Here is an 18,220-nt window from a genome sequence, read left to right on the forward strand (position 1 = left end):
TGCGGGTGATCCTGACCAGAAGGCGTTGCTGTGCTGTCAGGCTGCCAGACAAACGGACAGTGGGGTGTTCCTTCCCTTGGCCAGACGGACCACCCAGAAGAAGCCACCACCAACACAGCATCCCACCAAGCGAGGTCCCCATTGTCATCTTGTATCCAGACAGAGTGCAAATGTGCAGGAAGACAAATGTCAAATCCATAAACCAATTCATCAAGCACTTATGGCTTTATCAGTTATGGCAATATCCAAGTGCCAGGCAGCTATTAGAAAAAATGATACAGAAAAAAATAACAAAAAAGGGGGGGACTTTACGCCTCGCATCGTGTCATGACTCATCGCGGCCAACTGGAATATTGCCTAGCGCTTCGGCGATGGACCGTGGCGGTATCTCCATTTCAACTCTGAGGCGGCGATTAATAACGCTGACACTTTAATTAACATGCAGGACAGTGGGCAACAAAAGTGCCATATGTCAATAATCAAGACTCCTTAATTAGTGGTGGTGAAGGCTGCTAATTTGTTCCATTACCATGCTAGGAATTAACTTCACAAGCTGCCGGGCCCTTAAATGCCACATGAATGCCATTTTCTGAAGCAGAAGATGTCGTATTGGGGTAAATCCGTGCCATGTGCCACCCCATGTTTCTTCTTCTATTCTGTTTACCCATACAGTTACAGGGAATTAGCAACAGCTTGTGCACCATATATCACAGCGGTGATGTCATGATACACATGATTCACATGAGACACTAAATGTATGCATAATGCCACAGGAGGTAATCTGATACACTATGCTCCCCCCAAAACAGATGCCATTTGTTTAAGTCTGTGGTTTTTTAAAAACACATTTTTAATCAGGTCTCGGGGTAAAAGGGTTGATCGTACAGCCGTCACTGACACACAAGAGGCATGTAGAGGAGTCATGCTCAGGGAGGGCTCCATCTTTGTGCCAGCCTTTACATTAATCATATAGGGATGGGGGGGGGGGTATGAAAAAAAATATGCAAAAATCTCAAAAAGTCAAAATATGACACCTGTGAGCTCTATGTCAGGTCTCACTCTCTACCGCTCCTTTTTATGCCATTTCCACACGGTCTCTGCAGCAGCCTCCAAGAGAGTTCCAAAGAGCTGCAGTGACACCCACTGGTCGGACGCCAGAAGTGCAAGTGGCAGAGGTTGAAGCATGGCCTAATGGAGCCAATGTATAATTAGGCTCCATTCATTTAAAAATACCATTATTACCTGAAAGAAACAAATTATAAAATTTGAAACAAATTATACCTTAAAGCCAAATTGTGTGTGGGACGGGAAATAAACCCATGTGGTGGAATGAGGCTGGTGCAGCACTCTAACCCACTCCAGCGACACTGTCTCCACAGAGCTGTGCGTTCATTCGAGACTCCTGGCTGCGAGGAGATCCACGGGAAGAAAGAATACAAAGATGGCGGTCTACAAGCAATTGATTTTGAGTGTTTAAATGCTGTGCTGAAATTAAAATGGCTAAAATCCTTTCTGCTGAACAAAAACTGTATTTGGTATTGTCTCCCCAGGGGGTTGTTCAAAAAAATGGGCGGTATGGATTTTGTTCTTAAATGTGATTTTCATATTGAAAAATTGCCAGTCAAACTATCCTTATCCCACAAACAGGTGCTGTTATGCTGGAAACGCATGTACACACACAACTTTACCCCACATCAAACCCCCATTTGGAACAACAGATATGTGCTGTGTAATGGTAAATCTCTCTACTTACAGCAATGGATGGATAAAAATATCTGGTCAGTAACCCACCTAATTAACGATCATCGACACTGGCTAACTCATGAAAACTTTTGCTCAAAGTATGACATAGTTTGCACATGCACTCAGTTTGATAAAGTGGCCAAAGCGATCCCTGATCCAGTAAGACTATTAGTCCAATACATAGACACACAGCCATGTGCGATAAATTTGCCCATGCTTCAATGTAATGGGAAAGATTTTCTGGATAACATTTCAAACAAATTGTTACGCAATCACCTGAACAATATACTGTACCCAATACGATCAAATAGAAACTCCATCATCCAACTGTTCTCAGAATTAGACATTAAGAAACTGAGAACTAACTATATTACTTACCCTGTAAGTCCTAAGACAAAAGAAGTCAATTTCAAAATTCTTATATTATATATAATATTTATCCATCCAATGAACTGCTGAGAATGAGATTTAATGTTGATCACAATAACTGAAGCTTTTGTGATACTGAAATTGACTACAGATCATCTGTTTTTCCATTGTACTCTGTGACCTTCTGGGAGGATTTACAGGACTGGCTATCAACCAAAATCCAACTACTTAGTCCTCTCACAAGAGAAAATATTGTGTTTGGTATTAACATGAAAGACATTAAGAGTGACTTGGTATTGAACAACCTCATACCCTTGTGGACAATCATCTCAGTGCCTTAAGACTAATGAAAAGAAAACATGCAAAGTCTCTTTTTAGAGCTTATGAAGATCTGAAAATATTTGATGACCTCTAGAATAACTATGGAAGATTGTGGACTCATTATTACTGGACTTATTTACTTTTATTTATTTTTATTTATTTCTCTCATGTTACTATTATTTATTTTCTACTTTCTATTATTTATGTTAGTTATTATCACCTTATATAATTTAAGTTATTTCTCTTACCTAATGTGCCTTGTATGTTAAGAGGTATTTATTGTTGTCTATTGCCTTGATTTATGTAAATAAATCAGCCTTCAATAAAAATAAAAAATAAAAAATAAATAAAAAGATCCACGGAAAATCCTTAATTGTCGCAGAGCCCAGAACGCAGATGAGCCAATGACATTCCAGCCGCAACCATACTCGGACATCGGCTCGGACAACTCCATTGAAAACAACAGGGAGGAGGCATAATATATCAATTTAATTGTGGATTTATGTTGTTTGTGTAAAAATATGTGTATTTCATCCCTTTTCCCAAGCCACAACGGGACAAGAAAAAGTGTGCAATGTGGATCAGACTGTGCGGCACGTCAGAATACCAACTGAATTTAGGCTTGTTACCTTCTGTATGTATTTTAAAGTTTTGAATATAACCCTCCATAGCGTAATGGAGTCCCTTTCGATTGATCCTGGAAGACCCGTATGTTTTTGTTATCTGGTTTGTTTGGGGGGCGTGACTTGGCGACAGGTCCATCAGCCATTGGACTCCTTAGCACCTCTCCCTACCAGAAGTGAGTGAGTCACTCTGAACGGTAAATTTAACTCAGTTACTTTGAGCCAATACATTTTGGCTTATTTATGCAAATTATTGATTTAAACTGATTTGTTGCTGTGCAATATGTCTGGAATGTACCTGAGACACTATACATTAGAGTCACTTACTTTACTTGGCAACATAGATACTTTTATTTTGTTTACACTCTGCTGTTGGGAAGATCCATATTTTATCTTTAATATTTATGCTGTATTTTGTGTTTACATTGCTGGTGGTGTTTATTCCATTTCTTTTTAAATTGAGGTTTCTGGCCTGAGCTGAGAGACAAATATTTCCTGTATCTGTATAAACAGGCATGCATCATGTGAACGTATTGCTGCACTTTCAGAATATTCTCCGTCTCCCACCACTTGTGAGTCCACTCCTTGATCAGTTCCAGAAACTGTGGGTGGAGCACAGACAAAACGGGGTCAAAGGTCACGAGCAGACACACAAACAGTGAAGCGGCTGACTCAGCAGTGTTCTGCTCACTCTTTCGTCTCACTCTGTTGCAACGTCTCCTCTGCCACTGAAGCAGAAGAGTTAAGCGTGGCGACCTGGGGATAGGGGAGAACAAATCAATCAAACCCTTGTATTTCCATCCCCTTGTTTTGGGGCTTGGCAACAAATGGGGTGTGGCATGTGGTGTATGCTGTTTTAGGGCGGGGCAACAGCAGTATGATATTCAACCAACCCAAATTGCTCAAGTTAAAGTTCAATCAAGTTCAAATGAATCTGCACTGAAAAAACATTGCATCCACTTGCGACATTTGCCATTTAGGACCAGCACTGAGCTGCGTCTGGTATGGTCTGTACTCAGGCCTGGATCTACGCATAGGTATTCTAGGCCCTGCCTAGAGCCTCATTGGGACATGAGGGCCAGACAGATGTATAGAAGAAGATCAACTGCCTCCATTAAATAAAATACAGAAATAAATAAATAAATATAGAATCTCATCTAAAACTATGTTAAAATGTATTTATTTGTTAACTTTTAAATGCACAATGTTAACACAAATATGTGGGAGAGATAATTTGTGGAGCTCATGCTCCTATGTTGGAGCAGGATATCAGTACGAGAAAGGTTGTTTTCTGTTAGAACGTGTGAAAACGTACCCGAGATCAACAGTGAGGAAAAAAATGAACTACGCCTTTGCTTTTGCTCTGCTGGCAATTGAGATCACTGAATAAGTAATGACATATTAAAATCAAATGTAAAAATGCATATAAGTGAAATGTATAATATAGGGCTATACTTTCCAATATAAATAAACCAATAAACTAGTTTATACCTAACTTAATGAATGAGCAGAATAATCACGTGGCAGTTTAAAGTAATTTAATCTAAATGTGTGCGGATGGTGGGCAAAAAAAAATAGAGTCTGCCTACTGTAACCTATGCCTTTGGTCCAGCTCCGTCTGTTCTGCGTGATGTCCATTCACAATCCAGACTCTTTTCACTCAAGGTTCCTCCGTGGAGCAACACGCAGCCTTACAGTCTTTGAGTGCCACTCAACCTCCACAGAGCACATCCAGGCTCAGCTATCGCAAAAATACTATAAATCGAATATATATAACGAATATATATAATAAATTGAAAAATATTGTAGAAATTAGATCAGGGATAGTTAATCTGTCCCTGACGTTTTGTCATATGCTCTGCATATAGCACGTGGGAGGGACTAGATCAGGTCATCATGACATTTGAGAACTTAGTTCTCTTGAACTGCAGCAGGTGATCGTGAAGACCAATTAGCTGCCAATGTTGAATTATTTGACTTTTGGCAATTTTTCTATTAACTGTTTTGCCAGTAATACATTTCTCTATGAAAAAAATTAATAGAATATGACAACTATTATAAAATCCACTATTCAAGACCTTGCTTTAATATTTGTTTTGCTGGTAGATAGAGTATGGTAGAGTTTTGAACACTGCATGTACTTACCCTGCTTCTCAATGATTGCATTCCCATGATGAATGCCAGTAAACTGCTTCAGATGTGGTCATAGAGCCACAACCCTGCAGGTCAAACTGCAGGGTTGCAAGGAGAATCCTAGACATGCTATCAGTGAGACCCAGCAAGTACATAAGCATAACATCTTCACATTTGCTTTCAAAACGTATGTTATGCATGCATTACATTAACATAATTACCTATTTTTTTCATGCTTGGGCTGCACACTATGTGCTTTTTTTAGGGAGTATTTCTGGGAGGGTTTAGCTGCATCATATCAGTAGCTGCATAATCTGATAAATATAAAAAGCCATGACCTATATAAACAACCTCAAATATGAATGCAAATGTAGTGAAGTACAACCTAGGAAATCGTCATTGAGACTGTAGAAAATAGTATGGGCAGCAGCCACCCTTTGGTATATTCCATCATAATAATATTCTCATCATTATTTAGTTAAATAAATAAATTAGGTTATTTCCGCATTCACTTTTACACTGATCCAATGGTAGTTGGGTCTGATTTCAGACCCTGAGACTATTTTAATGCTCTTACATATCTAATCGCCCACATCTTTATTGTGAAAATCAGCTTAGAAGTCACACGTGACCCGTCCCGAGTTTGGTGATAGGCTGGCCGTGTTTGGATTGACGATGACCTTAAATGACGTCAGTGTGTTTATATAATACCGTCGCAGCTCCCCGTCGCAGTGTTGTTTTTAAAAATCAGACGTTCGTCGGCGTTTTCAGACCCCAACAAAAAACATGATTTGGAAAACATTATTGATCGTTGCGGTTTTCGCCCTAGCCACGGATGTTGCCGTGATGGCTTCGAAGATGATGGGGGGCTACTCCGATGCGAATGTTACCGATCAGGGGGTTAAAGACGCCCTGCAGTTCGCCGTGGTGAGGCACAACGCGGGGACCAACGACCTGTACCTCCGCCAGGTCGCCCGAGTGATCTCGGTCCAAAAACAGGTCTGTGATTTCTGTTTCTAGGCTGATACTTGTTGTTGATGTTTACTCTGCAGTGAGCCGTAAACGAATGACTCAGGCTATGACCATCGCCGTACAAGTAAACATCAGACCACTATTTTGTCCCGAAGGAAAATGGCGTTATTCAGACTTGGTTAGTTTGTGATAATCAAGGAAAGTATGAACAACATTGATGGGTCAGGATTATTCAACCGATCAGGTTCTTACTGAGGAATGGGGAAAATTTGCAGAAACAGGAAAGGGAAATTAGCAAGTGGGGCCTACTTCTGCAAAGTGCAAAAATAAATAAATATTGGTCAATGGTTACAACCAACGTATGCACATATTGAATTTACATAGATAGGCATACTACTCAATTCCAATGGTTATTTATTTAACAAGCATTCTTATCAGAATTACGAATGTCTGTCAGATAATGTCAATTCCCATGGTTTGCACATACATAAAATACATTGCATAATCTTTGGTTCCTCAAACAGTTTATTATTTATTTATTTATTCCACAGGTGGTGAGTGGCGTGAACTACAAATTCGTCGTGGAAATGGGCAAGACGGCTTGCAGAAAGACCGGTGTTGAATCAGACTGCCCGGTTCACGGGGACCAAGAGGCTGCTCAGGTAAAGAAATGTCCTCAAGTATTACGCTCATGCATATTTACCTATTTAAATTTTATTAGGCTGTTTATGGAGATGTTTGCATATTTGAGTTAGGTTTATTTATGAATGGGAGTGTGTACGTGTGCAACTCTGACCCATTTTTTACTCCTATCTCCGTCCCACAGACATACCAGTGCACATTTGTGGTGTACAAACACTGGAGCGGCACCGTCAGGCTGACCTCAGAAACCTGCCCCATAGTCTAATGCCCCCGACGGACCTTTGACTTTGCTTGCAGTATACGTACACAATGTGTATTGTGTTCACAAGGACTGAAATTTATTTGCAATAGTATGCTTCCAATGATGCCATATTTGGGTCTAAATGGTTGATCAACTCAATTGAATTGTTTCCCTTTCAATTATGCAATACAATTTAATTGTAATCTTGTATGCCCTGTATATTCTAAACACAATAAAATGATTTTAGCAGATCTTTGCATACTTTGTGTATAGTTGTGCTTATTTAATTTAAGGTGGACTTGTCAGCACACTATATTATTCCAATGATTTTAAATATAAAAAGGTGTAAAATTGCATCCATTTCCTTGAAACTATTTTGCTTGTTGAATATACATTTTTATTTGTATTTATTTTTTTATGTATTATTTTTCCAACAATATTTTTCTGTTGTTAGTCCAAGGGTGTGTCATCTATTTTACAAATATTGTCACGTTATGGGAACAGTCTACACAGTCCAATTAAAATAAAGATTCTTAGCCACCATGAAATAAGGATCGCCGAACAGCTACTGGAAAAGCAGCATATACCAAAAAGTTTGAAGGTAATCCACACACATTCAGTTTTATACAGAGGATGGTCTAATATACTTGTAATATATATATAGCCTCAAGTAGGCTATGCTGCTGCCACAAATGTGTTTTGCCTGATCCATATTCTTTACGGACTAAACTAAACCCGGTTCTGGGTTTATGTTAGGTGGACTTATTATTTTCGCTCTGAACAGAAACCAATGGAGTAGACCTCCCGTGGAGATCTGGTTGGACGCCTGGTCTGAGTTCAATGTCATCGTCTGCCGTGCCCAAACCGAGGTGGGCCTGCATTGTATTGCATTAAAGAGAAAAGGTGAATCGATAAGGGTATATTTAACAGTGAAAGGATTATGATCTGACATTTATTGAACTACCAGCGTCGCCTTACGGTAATGCCCTTTTGGGATTCCCAAAAAAACTATAAAGCAACTACAAACTATACAAAATGCTGCTGCTAGGGTGCTAACTATGACTAAAATGAGTGAGCACATCACCCCTATCCTAAGGTCCTTACACTGGCGTCCTGTTATTTATATAATTGATTTAAAAGTTTAAAGACTTTTGGTGTTATTGATCGTACGGAGGGACGGAAGTATCATACACATAATATGATACTTTGTCCCTCCGTACGTTATATTATACGGTGTTTATCGTTTATCGTTATGTTTAAAGAAAAGCTGAGCTACACAGACCACCGTCGCTTCAGCGCCCCCTAGTTGTGGTCACAAGTGGTCCGTTTCAGTGACCATTGGTCAGTCGACAGACGAGCATTTCCACTGGCGGGTACGCTTCGGACACAGCACGCCTCAGCCCAGAAGTGAGGGTGCGCCATTATTATATGCATACTGACTGTTAAATGGGTTTCCTAAATGTGTAGCAAAGTGAGCCTCCAGCAGAGGGCATTCCCAGAACACAGCAATGCGATAAAGTCCAAGGGTGTGTAGTGTTTGTGTGTTATATCATAAAAATTGCTGCGTTATTGGAACAGTCTGCTCGGTGAAACTAAAATGAAGATTCTAAACAACCATGAGATACGGATCGCCGAACGACTACTTCAAAAGCATATACCAAAAATAAGAGGAGCAACTAGACAATCCTGTATGTGGAGTTTCCACACACTATTCTTAACCGGCACAAAATCAGCATTATCGAGACTCTATTGTAACATCAAAATAATGACACTAAAACACCCTTGCATGCACGCACTCACACACAAACTCGCACATAAACACACACACACACACACACACACACACACACACACACACACGTGCGCGCGCACGCACGCACACGCCGTGGATAACTTGTATCTCATGCAGCTCTGGAAACATAATAACTATACCTGGAAACAGTAAGAAACTTGAGACAGCAGCCGTTTGTGTTTTGTTAGACACGGTCAAGTCTGGATTATTCTTTATTGATTATTCATGTCGGTTTTTCATACAAACACACTCCCATACCCACACACCCATACCCACACACTCAACACACCCATATACACACCCACAGTGGACACCTTAAGATAAATGGGTGGAGACAGGCAATGTTGTTGTTTCTTCTTCCATCAGCTTGTGAATCAAGCTGTCGACACAAACTGCTTCCAGTGGTGTACAGGAATATAGGAATACAGTTGTGATTCAAATATACTGCAAAAAAAATGGCTGGGATTGCCTCCAAACTACAGCATGATCGAGAAAGATCCCAGGGCATTGGCGGTTACACCAGGGCAGTGAACTATTACAACCAGGACTTTGAGGCGCTGAAGAGGGACTGTTTGGAACGCAGGAGGCTGTTTGAGGATGAGTCATTCGAGGCTGTGACATCTTCCCTAGGTTTTAAAGATCTGGGACCAAATTCATACAAAGTCTGTGGTGTTAAATGGCAGAGACCAAAGGTTGGTAGATTAATATGTAGTACACGTGAAATTTCAGAATATGTTAAACTTGTTATTGGAAGGATTCGAGCAGGACAAATTGATTGATATGGTTATGTTAAACCAAGCCTGTTCTCCAACCTAAATTACAGTGAAGGTTGTTTGTCAATATGACCAAAAATACATTCAATACTGCAGCATTATCACTATCACTCAAAGCACAAGCGTAGTAGCAAATAATCAACAATCTGTGAGCCAATGAAAGATGCTGGAGGAATGTTTGTGATGTCAATAGTTGTCATTCTTACATTGTCCTAAAAAATGTAATTGATTGATTGACTAATTGTTTGATTGATCGCTTATGACAGGATATATGCAGAAATCCAAAATTTATACTGGAAGACGCTACAAGAACTGACATTTGTCAGGGAGCACTTGGTAAGACCTACACACACACATGCATGTATTAAACCGTTTACCAAAACACATGTCATAACCTTTAGGATCGGTATACCTTACAAATACTGTAGTAATAATAATATTATCATATTAGGCTGATACATTTTGGTGATTCTTTTCAGAATCATTGAAAACAAGTTGTCCTTATATATATATATATATATATATATATATATATATATATAGTTGCTAATGATTCGTGCATGCATGGCATTAGACTGAACACGTAAGGATTACTGACTGCTATATATATATATACACCTTTGCGCTTGATCTTCCATTTGAATATAATAAAAATGAGTCATGACAAAACAAGTCGAGCTTGTCCCTTAAACCGGTGCAGTGGTAACGTCTCACCATCGAAAAACGCTTCACGCCCTTGAACATACCTATATGTTGGGTCCATTGACGCGATTCCCCGGTGCACCTTTCAGTCTGCACCCCGGACAGGTGGAGTAGCACTGTGTGTTTAGAAAGGAGCAAATTCCTTTGGCTTTGCTGGTTTAAAGACAATTGGCATGTGTGAAACATACGACAAAGACAAAGACAACAAAAGAAAATTCAACAGGTCCAACCATTGTGAAGGCCTATGTCTTAAATGTTAGTCCCCTGGCCTCATTTGTACAACGTACACATTTACATTCAGGGCGTTTATCAGATGCCTTTATCCAAAGCGACTTACGACGAATGTTCATAGAACCAAGTGCCAAGCGCCAACACTCGCTAGGTTAACTCATTCCCCGCATACAACAAAGAGCGCTAGGATAAGACGCTACACGATGCTTAGTACTATTTTTAAGTGCCAGGACGTTCAACATACAATAAGTGCGTACAGTAAGTGCCATTTTTAATCTAACTTGTTACCTGTGTGTGTCCAGGCGATTGCTGGCTCCTGGCCGCCATCGCCTCTCTGACCCTCAACAAGCAGGTGCTGTCTCACGTCGTCCGTCCCAACCAGAGCTTTGAGCACGACTACGCTGGCATCTTCCACTTCCAGGTTCATGTTCAACACACACATGCACACTCTTGGCTATTTGTGTGTTTTTAAGCAGAGATGTTATATCAGAGCATCCTAGAGTTATTTGGCTGATTTGCAACCCCAGGTCAGGCCTTTCTAAAAAAGATAATCCAAATATATTTTTTAAAAGAACTACAACTACTACACAGTCATGCAGCAGAATCATCAAAATCAACTTTTCACAGATTCATGACACAATACATGAGCGGCGCACTGTATGCATGTGTGCATAAACTTAAAGACACAAAGAGCATCACAAGACAGCACATCACATAACAACACAAACCCCAAACACCCAGCCCCTGGCACCCGCTCACCTACACCCACCCCGACAGCGAGGGGCCCGGGCCGCTACGTGTTTAGCTCCCGTACCCAGACCCTGCCCCGCAGGGTGAGCCCTCGCTTAGAAAATCAGGTGTAAGAATATTGTCAAAAAATTGGACTGACATATTGGATGAAAACGGATCAAATTCCCAGCTAATTCCCCCCATTTTGGATGAGGTCTCATGTTGTGGTAATGACGGTGTCGGGAGCGGGGCCTAGCTCACTGTGTGCCCTCTTCTGCGTGTGGCCTCAGTTCTGGCAGTTTGGGGATTGGGTGGACGTGGTGGTGGACGACCGCCTGCCCACCAAGGACGGGGAGCTGCTGTTTGTCCACTCCGCCGACGGCTCAGAGTTCTGGAGCGCCCTGCTGGAGAAGGCCTACGCTAAGTACTAGGCTCATGCTAATAATTCTTATAATATTATTATTATTATTATTAGCCATACGCTAAGTAAAGAAGGCCTATACACTAATAATAGAAGGTCTACGCTAAGTATTATGCTAATTATTATTATATGATTGTTATTATTAGCAAGATCCTATATAGAAGTATGGAAAGCCTTTGACAAATATGGAAATAAGGAAGTCGAGAAGGACTTCGCTTAGTATAGAAGGCCTGTGCTAATTATTTAAGGTCTGTGCTAAGTATAAAAGGCCTACCCTAAGTAAAGGAGGTCTCCGCTAAGTATTGAAGGCCTACACTTAGTATTGAAGGCCTACACTAAGTATAGAAGGCCTATTCTAAGTATGGTAGGGTCACACACAGTATGGCTGGAAGCCCCGCCAGGACCCAAAGACTTCTTCTAGTGTCTCCCTGGTAAAGTGTGTTAGACGACAACTAAGGTCTGCATCCCTCTGTAGGCTCAATGGCTGCTACGAGGCGTTGTCCGGTGGCAGTACGATTGAAGGCTTCGAGGACTTCACCGGGGGGATCGCTGAGAAACATGATCTGCTGAAGGCCGGACCCCCCCTTTTCAAGATCATCAGAAAGGCCCTGGACAGAGGCTCTCTCCTGGGCTGCAGCATCAACGTGTGTGGGGATGTCTCAGAATAACTCCTCTGTTAGAGGAACACCTCATTTTATATCATTGTGGAATTAACTACTAAATCTCCTTTCTGCCTTCTTAGATCACCAGTGCGGCCGATTCCGAAGCGGTCACTTCTCGTAAGCTGGTCAAGGGCCACGCCTACTCAGTGACTGGAGCAGAGCAGGTGAGGTGCACCAAAAGTTTCTAGAAGAACCGTGCAGAGGTGTAGTGAGTCATATTGCTTCCACAGAGCAAGAACGTCCTAGGTCAAAACCCAACAGGGGAGATGTGACGTTTGTGCATTTTGTTTGCGTATTTATCAAATCCTCCCTCACCTCCTCTTTGTTTTATCCCATCCTGATATCCTGCTGTGATTGGCATCCGGTCGCACACAGTTAAATAAAGCAAGATATTCTCTAATTGCTGCGGTGTATCGTCTTTAGAAAGTGTGTTTCTTTGGGAGACTGACGTGTGGATGTCTCTTGTGTGTCCACCAGGTGGCGTACAGAGGAGATCAGGTTCAGCTGATCCGCGTGAGGAACCCATGGGGCGAGGTGGAGTGGACCGGGAGGTGGAGTGACAAGTGAGGATGGTCACGTGACGCGGTTTGGCTCTGCTTCTCTTGTGTTGATGTTTCACCAAACCGAGTGCAGTCTGTGGACAGCCCTGGTGGGTTGTGACTGGAACCTACACTCCCTAAACTGTGATCATATGTAGTGATCACATACACACACATGGCCTGTAGGCTTAGTTTCTGATCAATACCCAGACATAGGTGTGTGTATTTTCCTGGCCACCTGTGGCTGTCTGGTGCTTGCTATGATTGCAGTTCAGTTTAATTTCCGTACTGACAGCATGACTTTCTGTCAGGCCAATTAGATACAGCTCGGTCTTCAACTTGAATTCAAATATATGACGAAAAAAGGTGAGAAGTAACTGGTGTAAACTACTATTGGTTTTATAGTTCATCCCCATGGTTGGAGTGCGACAGCAGGAATGTTCTCTCGGCAGTGAATGCAAATGTACACAGCACCGTTGGTATTGAAAAGACATCCAGTCGTTTGCATTGAATTGCCTATTGATCTGCATACCGTATTCTGCAGTTCTATGGAGTGGCGCTATGTGGGGGCAGAGGACCGAGACAGACTGAAGAAGAGCTCTGAAGACGGAGAGTTTTGGTAACGTTTCTGCCTCAGGGCTAACTTTTATTTGCATTCTTTCAATGTTAAGTAACAGTCCTTAACCCCCCCCCTTTTAATGCATTATTTTGTTACAATTCCTTCGCTGTGCCAACAGGTTGTTTAAAACATTTCCTATCATTCTAATGAAGTGACAGTTGGGTGAAGTCTTTCTTCAAGGAATCTGAAGCAAAGCTGGCCTTTAGAAGCAGCTAGGACGCAGACGTTGATGCAGATAGTCCGGTCCCCCAGCTACTACAATATTATGGAATGTTGACGGCTGTTCTGAGACAAGCCAACAAAAATACTCCAACACTACGTAAGTAATTATGTCATGGTATTCTTTTTTTGTCCTCAGGATGTCCTTTTCGGATTTCCTGTGTCAGTATTCCATGCTGGAGATCTGTAACCTCACACCCGACGCGCTCACGGACAAGGAGGTGAAGAAGTGGGCCCTCTCCGAGTTTGAGGAGGGCTGGAGACGGGGCTCCACGGCAGGGGGCTGCAGGAACTTCACGGGTACGGCCCCACGTAATGCCATAACAACAGTTCTCTCCTTTTTTTGTCAATGACGTTTGTTTAGCTGATGCTTTCAGCCAAAGCGACCGACTACAATAAGTGCATTCATGCATTAGGATCTTACCCAGAAATCACAACAATCATGTGAGTCCACCCGATGAATCGAATGAAGAAACTGCATCTTATTATTATTATTATTTGATTTTTCCAGAAATGTGATGATGAATCTCCCCCTTCAGATAGAACGATTTGATTTTAAATACATCATTATGTGGTATGTCTTATGTACAGTCTATGGGACAGGTTGGGCAGTGGTTCTCTACTGTTCTAGCCTCAGGACCCACATGTGTAGTTAGTCATCGAGTCAAAACCCAATGTTTTTAGTTGGGTAATATTGTACTAATTTAATGCTCAACTAAAACATTGAGCATTAAAAAGCGTGGGGCAGCCCAATGGTTGTGGGTTTGAAACCTGAGGGCTACAGTGTATCTGTAGGGGAAGGATGAATCCTAAAACCCCATACCTGCTCCTTAATGACACCAGTCTCTTTGGAAGCCTCTGCTAAACGACTAAATATATGGTATTGTGACTACTGCAAATAACCATAAATAACCGGTTCAACGTGGCGCTGTGCCAGACTCTTTCTGGAAAAATCCCCAGTTTGTCATAAAGCTGGAGGAGGTGGATGACGACTCCGGTGACGGGGAGAAGGGGTGCACGGTCATCGTGGGTCTGATGCAGAAGTACAAGCGGCGCATGAGGAAGATGGGAGACGACCTGGAGTTCATGGGCTTTGCCATTTACGAGGTACGGCATGTTGTTTAGGTCAGGAGCACAGCGCTAGGAGCACCTCTTTCTGTTGTCAAATAAAAATAACAACCAATCCCTTCTGTTTTTCAGATGCCTGAAGAGGTTTGTGCGAAAAAGGCTTTTTTTAATAGGGCTTGTTTACTTTGACCGAATTATAACTTATGTATTGTAAGTAAAAAATTAAACAGGGATGGTTGAACGCATGACAAACTCAACTGCTATTTTAGTTTTCTGGGAGCAGGCAAGTCCACATGAAGAAGAGGTTTTTCCAGACCAAATGTTCTCAGGCTCGCTCCGAGACCTTCACCAACACGCGGGAAGTTTGCAACCGCTTCTGCCTTCCTCCTGGGGAGTACCTGATCATACCGTCCACCTACGAGCCCGACCACAACGCAGACTTCTACCTGCGCGTCTTCACAGAGAAACAAGCCGATTTCCAGTACGTCTTGTCCTCACACAGAAGCAAAAAGATACAGTTGAACTTTTCAAAGTAGATTATGTAACCATGTGACTTTTGTCCCTTTTTTCCAGAGAGATCGATGACCCAATTAAATGCGACATCGAACAGGTGCCACCACAGCGCATTCGTGATGTCCTATAAACCGCCAAACACAAAATCAATCATCAATACTCAAACGCTGTGTTTTTCCATTGACTCCGCTGCAGATTGATGTGGATGAAGACGATATAGATGACAGGTTCAAGAGTCTGTTTGGAAAACTCTCTGGAAAGGTATGTTATTCATGCATACATTTAAATATAAAAAGCAGTCGTATTAATCATGTCATCTTTTGGTAAAATAGGTAGACACCCTTTAGCTTCTGTGGTGATTGAGGTTATTCTGTTGGAATAAAAATGATATGATTTCTGTACACTCCTTAGGATTCGGAAATGTCCATGTTTGAACTGCAAAAGGTTCTCAACAAAGTGGTGATGAAGCGTAAGCAAGGTTTTTTACTTCTTCCCCTTGCGACGTTCTTGCTCTTTTTTAAAACAACATTTATTAATGACCTTTTTGGCCTTTTCTGTCCACAGGGAGTGACATCAAGACCTCTGGGTTTAGCTTAACTACTTGTCGCAACATGATCAATCTACTGGATGTATCCTTCCTAGCTTTACCCGTTTGTCAATAAGTGCTTTTAAAGGGGAGAGTGGAAGTACATAAAAACACAAATCATCACATTCTGAGTCAGTTACATCCCATGTTCCTTGACCCCGTTATCAATAGAAAGACGGAACCGGACAACTTGGCCTTCTGGAGTTTAAGATCCTGTGGACTAAGATTGAGAAACTGCTGGTGGGGCTTGGTTGTATCAGTGTAAATAATAAATGCTATTACAGCAAAGCCCATTACATCCCCTGAATGTCTCTAATGATGGAGGCGATGTGGCCTCTCGGACAGGTGTTGTACAAGGGAAAAGACGCAAACAAGAATGGCTTCATGAGCACGACTGAGATGCGATTGGCTGTAGAGGAGGCTGGTGAGAGTTTGTGAATATTTTTTGCTTAAGCATGGAAGACCCAGATACTGGATGAGCACATCATGTTTAGTATTTAGCACATTTTCCAACTCTGTCTGTGAAACCTCTTTGTAGGCCATTTCTGTTTGCATTTGTCCTAAACTGTAGTATGTCATTTGCTTAAATATATTTTTTCTGGGTAGGGTTTTCCCTCAGCAACCCCCTGCATCAAATCATTGTAGCTCGCTACAGTGAGCCAGACCTCACCATTGACTTTGACAACTTTGTTTGCTGTGTGATTCGTCTGGAGATCCTCTTCTGTGAGTTTGTTTGTTTGATTACAACCGTTGTCTCATTATGCTGCTAGCTAGCTATGTCTCATGATGCTTCTAACTAGCTATGTCTCATCATGATTCATCTAGCTAGCTATGTCTCATGATGCTTCTAACTAGCTATGTCTCATCATGATTCATCTAGCTAGCTGTCTCATTATGCTTCTAGCTAGTGTCGTGGCAATTTCTTTATGAGATATTGCATGTAGGATAGATGAGACTTCTAAATGCAAAAAAGCACACAATAGTTGTGGACAATTGACCTATTTGCATGCACGCATACACTAGTCTCCTCTCTAGCAGAGTGAGCCAAGAATACAGTTTCACAGAGCTATTTAAACAGTTTCCCCCCCCCTTCCCACAACCATCATATAATTGTCAATGATCAAATCAGGGAAATGTTAACCTAAAGGCCAGAGTCACTTGTGTTCTCATCAAGCAGGGGAAAGGGGATCCCTGCTCCCTTATGTCCCGTTGACCCCAGGCACAAAGGTTAAGATAACAGATAACACTAGGAGAAACAGATAGGATGGCTCGATAACACTAGAAATAGAACAACAAAATTTAACTCATTAAAACTTAAAACCACATACAGATTTTCCATCACACTAGCTATGTCTCATTGTGCGTCCAGGCATCCAGTCCACGGCTATCACAACGCAAAGAAACACACAGAGACTCTAACATTCCCTCTCGCTTTGCCACAGCCACCTTCAAGGCCCTGGACAAAGACCACGATGGCAGGATAGAGCTGAAGCCCCTGGAGGTAGGCAGCCCCCGCAGGGGACCACGGCAGACGATGCGATGAACAACATTGTGACTTAACGTGCCGTTTTAATCTTTTATTCACAGTGGCTGCAGTTGTCCATGGTGTTGTAGTGCCGCCATGGCAGTCCCCCAGTGATGACCACAGTCCGAATAAATCCCATGTTGAACGTCTTCAAATACACTATTGAAATCATCATATCATACACATCATATGCATCATACATCATCACACACATATGTGTGTACATCATTCTGGCCGCATTTTCGCCTCTCGCATGAATCACTTGATAATTACATGCTTGGGTCCATTGGGTCATTGTGTTAATAAAGGTTGCATACATCTTCTGGCTAAGTGTTGTTCAGTGGGGGAGGTCGTGTATGTACACGCAGAGCCCTAAGTACCCTACCAGTGATTCAGAATCACATGTCTTTTTGTCTCTAGAAACTTGAATCTAGCCGCTAGTTTTGAGGTTGTGAAGGCCAACGTAGGCCTGTGTTCTCCCAGCACACACCTTGAGTACTCTCATAAATAAGACTACTACCACACAGCAAGAAAGTCCTTCACAATTAATTCAACTGCTGCGATCTGATTCATCAGGGCATTATCCCCTCCGCTTGGCATTATATAAATCTGGTTGAGGCCTAGCAGCAATGCTGAGGAATTTCCCTTGGTTCCTATCCAACATTCAACACCATCTGCTGGTGTTACTGTCCCTATGCAGCACCCTATAACTCAGTTTGGAAGTCACGACGGCTTATTAGGCTCTGACACTTCACTAATTACCCTTTTCAATTTCCTACTCATATCTATTGGCAAAG

General features: G+C 41.9%; 2 protein-coding genes across 2 annotated transcripts; both read left to right on the forward strand.

The window, feature by feature from the left end:
- The first annotated feature begins 5,863 nt into the window (after nt 1–5,863).
- Nucleotides 5,864–7,295, forward strand: LOC311350482 (cystatin-like). The gene is made up of 3 exons (XM_084470503.1): nt 5,864–6,188; nt 6,713–6,823; nt 6,988–7,295. Exons 1-3 carry the CDS (start codon nt 5,976–5,978, stop codon nt 7,066–7,068), a joined length of 405 nt encoding a protein of 134 aa, XP_084326629.1. The 5' UTR covers nt 5,864–5,975; the 3' UTR covers nt 7,069–7,295.
- Nucleotides 7,296–9,291: 1,996 nt separating this feature from the next.
- Nucleotides 9,292–17,619, forward strand: LOC311350309 (calpain-2 catalytic subunit-like; the record flags this gene model as incomplete). Its single annotated transcript, XM_084470311.1, has 20 exons — nt 9,292–9,528; nt 9,876–9,945; nt 10,845–10,963; nt 11,562–11,695; nt 12,168–12,336; nt 12,435–12,518; nt 12,832–12,917; nt 13,438–13,512; nt 13,871–14,031; nt 14,669–14,850; nt 15,069–15,280; nt 15,373–15,409; nt 15,508–15,573; nt 15,724–15,781; nt 15,877–15,941; nt 16,070–16,138; nt 16,244–16,322; nt 16,505–16,621; nt 17,341–17,399; nt 17,486–17,619. 20 exons carry the CDS (start codon nt 9,292–9,294, stop codon nt 17,510–17,512), a joined length of 2,106 nt encoding a protein of 701 aa, XP_084326437.1. The 3' UTR covers nt 17,513–17,619.
- Between the last annotated feature and the right edge of the window lie 601 nt (nt 17,620–18,220).

Source organism: Micromesistius poutassou (assembly GCF_964030765.1).
Source record: "Micromesistius poutassou genome assembly, chromosome: 7".
Lineage (NCBI taxonomy): Eukaryota > Metazoa > Chordata > Actinopteri > Gadiformes > Gadidae > Micromesistius > Micromesistius poutassou.

Bases quoted from the DNA above. Each gene is read 5' to 3' on its own strand.
- LOC311350482 (XM_084470503.1), top strand. From the start codon at position 5,976: ATGATTTGGAAAACATTATTGATCGTTGCGGTTTTCGCCCTAGCCACG. The intron at 6,189-6,712 runs GTCTGTGATTTC...TTTATTCCACAG, and splicing joins TGATCTCGGTCCAAAAACAG to GTGGTGAGTGGCGTGAACTA. The intron at 6,824-6,987 runs GTAAAGAAATGT...TCCGTCCCACAG, and splicing joins GGGACCAAGAGGCTGCTCAG to ACATACCAGTGCACATTTGT.